An 8,780-nucleotide genomic window follows, 5' to 3' on the forward strand; every position below is an offset into this window, starting at 1 on the left:
TCCTTGTGTTAAGCCTTCCTAGCTGAGCAATTTGGAATGGAAGTGTTACGCCAACAAAACAGTTTGTACCAGATGCTAGCGACAGATTTTTTTTTTGTTCCAATTCCCCCAATCTAGCATAGCCTCCCTGAAAGTATGCTGAGAGGATTCTTCAGAGAGCCAACATCTTTAAACAATACATGAACATCAATTAGGGGCCTTAAAAACACATACTCTCCCCTCAGAATTATAGTTAGAGAGATTAAAATCTAACTAATTAACTAAATTCCCATGTTACTGAACAGACATATTTGTTCCACTTTAACAGGTGCCAACATCTATCTATATATTTAATTCTCTAAGACGTACCTGTGGCTAATCCCATGTGTGGCAGCTTTCGCGAGAGTTTGGACAGCTGCCGGATAGTCACAGGATGGGTGGGAAGGAAGAAAATTGTGGTGGCGGCTGGCCAAAGAAAACTGGTGGGTGGGTGGCCCCAACTGGGCAACAGGCGGGTGGCTGCAACCAGGCAGGTGGTGGGCAGTGGCAGAGACCAGCAGCTAGCTGCGCGGCAGGCAGGCAGAAAATGGCAGGTGGTGGCGGCAGACAATAATATGGCGGCTGCGGGTGGGAGAGAAGACGGCAGGCAGGCAAAAAAGGGGTGGGTGGGAGAAAGCTGTGGTAGCATACTAGGGACACAGATGCTCTGTGCCGGCTCAGCTAGTTTTAAATTTAATACATAAAATCAATGTCATGTTTTTGTATAAACCCACTATTAAGATAGTATTGGCTGGTGGAAATCCAGGTGATAGTGCAGACTGATATTATGATCTTAGCAATATCCCTACATGCTTTTCCATTTAACAACAAATAAACCACCCTGAGCCATTTTTGGAAGGGTGGTATAGAAACTGAATGAATGAATGAATGAATGAATGAATGAATGAACGAACATTACCATTTATTACCAGATCATGTCCTGGGTATGCATCTTATGACTCATCAGTGATGGGAAATCAGAATCTGTTATCACAATATTCAAATTCCATTGTTACAAGCAATGAAATACCAATGACAGACAACTTTGACTTTTAATTTTTTTTAATACATCAAATGTCATCCTACCACTAAATAACCTGCATAAAAATTAAGGTCACACATTGAAGACCGTTAACTGAACAGTGTACCAACTTAGTCTCTGCGCAATGGAACAGTTTCCTCTTTAATTCCATCTTTAGTAATAATGCAGATTTTCAATGCATCCCCAGTGTATACATCTCTCTCTGCAGCAGAAATAAAGACATCCTTTACTAGCTGCAAAGCCTTTTCCAGGGACAAAGCCACTTGCTCTACATTTTGCATATTCTTGAGGCCAACCTATTTAAAAAAAGAAATGACATTAGTTTTTCACTTTTGACACTTAGGATGACTCTCTACTGTGACTTAGTAAGTTCTACAGTGCTATACAAAAACACCAAGATGAACAGATGGTTGTTTTAACTGGCCAAGCTTTATCACTCAAAAATACAAACTATGTATAAGGAAGCTGCCATACAATACCACTAATAAATAATCACAGATTAATTTGTGGGAAAGTGATGCGGACAATAAAACAGAGGCCAAAATGATAGTTTACCTTCAGTTCTCATTGCTAAATATTAATGAAGTGATAATTGTATGAAATGACGACAAGCTGCAGCAATCCATGACAACTGATCATGCGATTACAGGAATTTCACATATTCTGGCAGTCAAGAGAGAAATCTAAACTTTTTCCTCATTTCCAGATTCAACTGAATATCCTAACAGGCACCATTTTTCCTCCTTCTACTCAGGTGACCTTCTGAAAAGCCAAGCATGGCTACTGAAAGCCAAGCATGGAGGCGATCAATAGCACAATTTTAATGCTTCAGAAACTAAGCTACTTACACATTAATGTACCACTGACCAGAGAGAGTAACGCCAAAACTATTTTACCTGGTTGTCCAGAAGAGGCTGCAGCATGGCACTAGCTGATCCACCAGCTTTGAAAGTATCTCTCTGGTAGGAACCTACTGGATCAAAGCTGTATACTGCACCCTTCCCTTGAGAAAAAAAGACATTAACTTTCTTAATAATAAAATAATAATAATAATAATAATAATAATAATAATAATAATAATAATCTTTGTTAGCCACTCCATAACAAATTGTTCAATTAACAATTTGGAACAAATTGACCCAATTAATATTAGGATCATATGCAGCAATAGTGAAACTAAGCTCAAACTTCACTTGTTCAGAAAGGTAAAAAGTTATTTATCCTTCAAGAAGTACTGAATGCTCTTGAAAACAGAACTCTTGTGCAATGAAAAACTGAAGTTGGAGCTCTTTTCTATAGGAGGTTTAAAGTTACCTACTACAACCCTTTTTATCAAAACTGTATTACTGCAGAACTTTCATTTTTGCCCAGTCCAGTGAAAAAATAGATCACAACCTTTTTTCCCCTTTGTACCTCATTCCAAGAGCAACATTTGTACTACAGTTCAGGAGAAGTTAGAAAGCCTATCATTTATAGATACCTAAAATCAGAAAACTCTTAGATAAATGTTATTAGTGCGGAAATATCCTCAAAAAGCATCACTTGACTGAACACTGTATTGTTCTACATCATCCACAATGCTAACTGTATCATACTGTTTTCCTTCCCCAACCTAAACCTATTACCCAGCATCTTCAGGAGAAACCTCTAGTCTCATATCTTATTGGGAGCACAAAGAAGATCTTACCGTCTTCATCCAATCCACCAATTATGTTGTAAACATAGTAAGGGAAGAAGCGGCGTGAATATAGGATTGTCGAGAGCATGGCTGCAATAGCCCCTGAACTCATAGACTTATTATTGGAATGCTTGTACATCTGGAAACAAAGTGGCAGAGATGTTGCAACAGAAAAGGGAAGTTCATGTTAAATGTCTCAGCTGAATGAACAGCAGAGCATGTAGTATCAACTTAGAAAGTGGCACAAGAAGACCAGCCCCACTATCAAGCAAAATGGCCACTTCAGCCTACCTTTCATTAAAAGGGCAGCAAATTGTCAGTTTGTTATACTTTTGCTGCTCAGAAAAGGAACTGAGGGAAGGAGTATTTGAACATTCCACCTCAAGAACCAACATGACTGCATAACATGGTTTTAAACTAAAACCATTTAACTGTCACACAAAAGGTTTTTGAGTTTTGGGGGGTTCTTTTAAACTTTCACAAAGGATAGACAAAGAAAACAACACATTTACCATGTATCTAAAACAGTACTTCACTAATACACTGAAGTCAAATAAAGTGCTTCAGCCAAGGTATATGGGGAATAAATTCAGAAATACTGGTATTTCATTACATTTCATCACCACACCTAGAGGAAATTCTAGACTTAGATTATTGCTTTCATTGCTGATCTAACGTTTGGCCACCTTCAATTACAAAAATTCATGATAATCATCTACCTTTAATCTTGCTTCAAGAATTTTAGTAAGTGTAAGACAATCTCCATGAAATCCACTGCAGCCAATGACTGTTGTGTCTGTCCTGTAAAATGTAGCATTGATATGATTTCAGTAATCTTTATAATATGTGCTGAAGCAAGGTATTTTCTCAACTGCAGATTTATGTTAAGAGTTTCAGTTGTATATTTCAGTTGGTATACCATTGCCTAAACACACATAGATCTAAACATTCCCAGTCAGGTGTTTTTTGGTTTTTTTTTTAAAATAAACCAGTGTAGCAATTATAAGCTTACTATTTGACATGCTAGATTAAAGGTTGATATAGATTTAAGTGGACCAGTGCTGCTTTTACTTGACATGATGGTAGCTGGCACATACCCATGAACACATGTAAACCAGCCACAGTGCGAGCCAGTAAGTACTTGCATATATCAGTACACATAACTCTAGCAATTATGTGGTATTTACTGGCTGGCATACTGCACAAGTCACAAATTCAAGAGGGACACAGGCTCGCTACTTCCGTGGCTGTGCCAGCCAACAGCCTGTACATGCAGCTGAGGGACTGGCGAGGCAGGGGGCTGCTGCAACCAATTCCCAAGAGTTGGTTGCCTTCAGGAGCTGTGTGCGCAGGCTGTTGCTGATACGGAAGCAGCAAGCCCACATCCCTCTTCTGTGCGTGGTTCACTGTACAATAAGTCAGTCACTTTCACAAAATGTGTTAATGGCCACTAAAGGATTAGAGCAATTCATGGAGGATAGATCTATCAGTGCTCACTGGCCATGATGTAGAACTTCTGTCTGCAAAGGCAATATGCTACTGATTATCAGTTGCTCAGGAGCAACACCACAAGGCGCCTACTGCCTTCATGGCCTGCTTGCATATTTCTCAGAGGCATCTGGTTCGCCACTGCAGGAAACAGGATGTCAGACTAAAGAGACCTTCTGGTCCCAGCAGAGTTCTTAATTCCATGAACCAGTTCCAAGTGTTTTGGTAGTTCACAGGATGCATCTTCCATGAGATCACAAGCACCTGCAAGTACCACAATATTCCATGGAAGAAACGCAGCAGTCTTGCACATCTGAACCAGCCCCAAGACTAACTGTATGAATAAGACCACACCCAGATCTCACCACTTTCAATTATTGCCAAGTGGTTCTCAAAAAAGGGCACCAAGCATGGCTACTACACAACCTCCATTCATTTCAGAAGAGTTTCAACAATTAAATGTTTGACTTATACCACTGAAACCCCAAAGCATTTTGTAAGTGAATATGCACCATGACCAGGATACAACTGTGAAACTAATTCTATGAGTCTAAAAAGGAACTTAATCTTGTTCTTCCTTGTGAAAGAAATTTTTTTTAAGCTTGTGACTGGATGAGTGGGTGTCAGAAAAATCAGCAGGCATGTCCTTTAGCACCCAGTCCATATTAGCTACATTATCAGCAGTTTCACTTTCACTATCAAGCCTGTCTAAGATTGTCAGCATATTCCTTTTGGATAATGCTCTTAAAATTTATTCAGAAATGTATAATGTAGGCTTTGTAGAAATTTCAGGCTGAGCTCACTGTGCCTACTTACTTTTCTTGTCTTGTGTTTTCTAGCATTACCTTGAAATAATCCGTTTGTACTATGACATTTATTGTTATTATTTATTACATTTATAAACTGCCCCATCCAAAGGATCTGGGTGGTGTACAACTTTAAAAAGACCTTCTAACTTTCAGACACAATTCAGACACAATTAAAAACATTTAGGCCATTAAGATTTAAAAGCCTGATTTTAAGTTATCAGTAGTAGTGTTCCCTCCAACAGGGATTCCCAGATGTTGTTAACTACAACTCCCAGCATCCCCAGCTGCAATGGCCTTTGGCTGGGGATTATGCGAGTTGTAGTCAACTACATCTGGGAATCCCTGTTAGAGGGAACACTGATCAGTAGTCCCTCTTGTCTCACTTTTCTAAAGTATTTTTTCATAGTTTGTGGTCAAAAGAGAAGTGCTAAACTGGAGAGAAGTTTAAAATAAGATATTTGACCCACAAAACTACGGGTGGGGTGTGCATCAAATATCTTGATATACAGCTGTATAAGACTCAAAGCAATAAAACTAAGACTATTAAGTATGCATCCCCAGTTGAATACCATGTGAGCCTTCTGACAGGAAAACTAGAAGGGTACTAACATAAATTAAGTGAAATTTATGCAAGGAGTAGTGAAGCTAGAGCTACAACTTGCACTGCAGGGCAGCAAAATTATCTCCAGTCTAGCACTTCTCCTTTGACTTAGCAAACTGACAAAATATTATGGAAAAATGTAGTCAAGAGAGTCTACTATTGTTACTTTCAAATCAGTCCTTTTTACCATAAGAGACTAAATATCAAAGTATACCCAGATTACATCAAGGTAATGCAAAGTAATACTAGAAAAGAAAAAAGAAAAGTAAACATGGTGAGCTCATAAAAATTATTTTACTTTTGCAGCCTGAAATATCTACCACATCTGTAAGTATGAAATGGTGTAAGTTTCTAAGTTTAAAGAGAATTATCCAACGTGTATGCATTGGCAATCTTAAGACAGGCTTGATAGTGAAAGTGAAACTGCTGATAATTTAGCTACTGTTACTTCTTGGAGCAAATGGGTCTTTGCTCACCTACCCAACCTACCAAGAGGCAGAGACAAAGATCCAAAGAGTTACTAGTAGTGCCCACAGATGTGTGCTCTGCAGGACTTTTGACTTGAGCAGCAGACAAATGCCTACCCATGTTTTCTGTTTTTACAAATTGTCCTCAGTTTCAAAAACTGCTTGCCATATAGTATGGGGTGTGCGTACTGCTGCTTGGGAAACATAATCCCAAAGCCGCCTGACAGAATATCCGTATATTAGAATTGGATACATGTCATTTCAAAAAATATACCAGGGATAGGAAAAGTTCTTTACTACAGCAGTATAATTTGGTAATTTTAAGTAGTTCTAAAAACTGAAACTTATAAGAACTCTAATCATATTTATAAAAATATCAAGTGTCAATAAAATTTCATTTCAAAAGAATATTTCTTTTAAAAAGAGATCTGTAACAAATTAAACTAGCAAATTATATCACCACCAAAAGTAACTTGATATTTATCACTACGAAGGACACTTAAATAGTTGCAGGCTTTCTAAAGCCAAACTTACAGCTTGTAGCATTTTGGACTGTCCCGGCTATGGACTGCATAGTCTTCACTCAGTCGGGTGTCTGAGGCAACAATAGAATAGTCTGCACCAGCAATTGCCAAAACAGTCCTTTAAAAGAAAGCAAACAGATAATGTTTCTGAATTCAAAATTTACTATCTTTTTTTTCTTTTGGGGGGGTGCTTTTTCTTTCAACAAACAAGTTTGCTGTCTTAAATCAACTCTGGAACCCAAATATTATATCTTGCAAACATGTATCTTAGGTTTTGCTTTCAGTTTTGTTTCAATACTGTAGAGTTACAGAGGCTATCCTGAAACAGGACACTTATCACAACCACAGGAACACACAAGATTTTTGTTTAGGTGATGTATTAATTTTCTTTGGAATTTTCTTTAAGTTCTTTTCATTTGTGTTTATGGAATGCTATTATTAGGCAGCGTCAGTGTTCTCTAATTTTTTACATCTGTGTGCAGAATTGAGTTTTGTTTTAGGCGACAATATCAAACCCTTGGGAGTAGATGGTCCTTTAGATATTCAAGGCCCAACTCTTAAGGGCTTTAAAGGTCAAAAACAGCCCCTTGAATAGGACCCGGAAACAAATTGGTAGCCAGTGCAGTATGATCCTAGTGGGCAGCTCCGGTTAAAATCCTAGCTGCCACATTTTGCACTAGCTGCAGTTTCTGATTATTCTTCAAGGGCAGCCCCATGTAGAGTGTGTTACACCAGCCATGCCATGACTAATATGTGGGTAACTATGATCAGATATGCCTTCTTGTGAAAGAGACCCAGCTGGAGCAGTAGCCAAAGATGTGCAAGAGCACCTGCAGCCACCACCTCCACAAGCAGAGCCAGGACCAGCAGTACTCCCAAGTGGTGCACTTGCTCTTTCTTCTTTTCCAAGAAGAGCCTTTTATACCAAACCTCTGTATTATAATGCTTTATGTTAGATTATGTTAGACAACACCCTGGCAATGTTCAGAAGATGTTTGTTTAGCATTACGGAGCTTCTGACTGGGATAGCACAAGTTCCTGGCAGGCAAAAGCCCACTTGTACAGAACAATCTCAGAGACATAAGGAGAATCAAATGCATTCTGATGGCAACTCATTACCTTGAGCCACAAAGTGCCTTAGGACCATTTTGCTGCAACTCTGCTCAACGACAGGGGGGGGGGGGGAAGTAACAATGTTTACACACTTCCCTCCATGTAGAACTATACCACACAGCCAAGAATTCTTACTACTTTAAAGAAACAGTGTATAGGAGTGAGCAAGGCAGTGTCAAAGGAGCACACCCCCAACTTTAGACCTCTGAAAAGCATTTCGAAAAAGCCTCCAGAGTTGGAAGACTTGCATGAAAGAACATCGCTCTAACCTATAAATGAAAACTGGATATTCTCAAACTACCTTTGTACTGATACAAGAAAAGAAGCAGGAAACTGATCTGTGGCAAAGTAAAATAATAAAACGGAAAACAACTCTCGTCTCGGGAATGGGAAGCCCCAGACTCCACGAGGAGAGACTGCCCCGAAGGGACCGAAGGGTGGGGGGAGGTGCGGTCAATCTTGTGCCAATTCAGCGCCATCAGCTCTCTTTTCACGTCCTGGCGCGGGGTCGTCGCAGAAGCGGACGGCGGGCGCAACCCCGATGCCCCGCCCGCCTTCAGTGAACGTCTGCTCGGAGGATGCGACCCGGGGCTGGGGGGGCACCAGAGAAGGCCCGGCCAGACTGCGCGCGTCTGCGGCGCAAAGAACCCTGTCGCGGTTTGGCCCGCAGGCCCGATAGCAGGGTCGGCGTTAGGGGGAGAAAGACTCGACTCCGAAGCGAACCTACCCGCCGTTGAAGGTGTAGGGGGAGAATCGGTGTTGCATGGCGGGAACCCGCTTAACCTCGTGCCCCAACCCGAGAGCGGAGTCGACGTAGCCGGCGGTTGACAGCATCATCGCTTTAAGAATCCGCCGCTGCCCCGACTACTCCTGTGCTGTCTCATGGAAAGATGGCGGCCCCGGATCCGGAACTGGGCTCTTCTTAGCTCCTCCTCCTTCCTTCCGCTCGCTGGCAGAAGGTCAATTGCGCGCGACACAGCGCGTGGGAGGGATGGAAACTAGGAAAGGCTGTTCCGAGTCGGTGTCCGCTCCTGCTTGCC

At 40.8% G+C, this 8,780-nt stretch overlaps 1 protein-coding gene across 1 annotated transcript; it reads right to left on the reverse strand.

The window, feature by feature from the left end:
• Positions 1-919: 919 nt before the first annotated feature.
• PSMB1 (proteasome 20S subunit beta 1) lies at positions 920-8,663 on the reverse strand. The gene is made up of 6 exons (XM_053297911.1): positions 8,468-8,663; positions 6,638-6,745; positions 3,458-3,539; positions 2,748-2,877; positions 1,957-2,063; positions 920-1,356 (listed from the first exon to the last, which is right to left on the reverse strand). The coding sequence occupies exons 1-6, from the start codon at positions 8,575-8,577 to the stop codon at positions 1,171-1,173; spliced, it is 723 nt and encodes a 240-aa protein (XP_053153886.1). The 5' UTR covers positions 8,578-8,663; the 3' UTR covers positions 920-1,170.
• Positions 8,664-8,780: the final 117 nt, after the last annotated feature.

Source organism: Hemicordylus capensis, chromosome 1 (assembly GCF_027244095.1).
Source record: "Hemicordylus capensis ecotype Gifberg chromosome 1, rHemCap1.1.pri, whole genome shotgun sequence".
NCBI classification, from domain to species: domain Eukaryota; kingdom Metazoa; phylum Chordata; class Lepidosauria; order Squamata; family Cordylidae; genus Hemicordylus; species Hemicordylus capensis.

Bases quoted from the DNA above. Each gene is read 5' to 3' on its own strand.
- PSMB1 (XM_053297911.1), bottom strand. From the start codon at position 8,577: ATGATGCTGTCAACCGCCGGCTACGTCGACTCCGCTCTCGGGTTGGGG. The intron at 3,540-6,637 runs GTAAGTTTGGCT...TACATTTTACAG, and splicing joins AGTCCAAAATGCTACAAGCT to GACAGACACAACAGTCATTG. The intron at 1,357-1,956 runs GTAAAATAGTTT...TTTTTTAAATAG, and splicing joins AGCCTCTTCTGGACAACCAG to GTTGGCCTCAAGAATATGCA.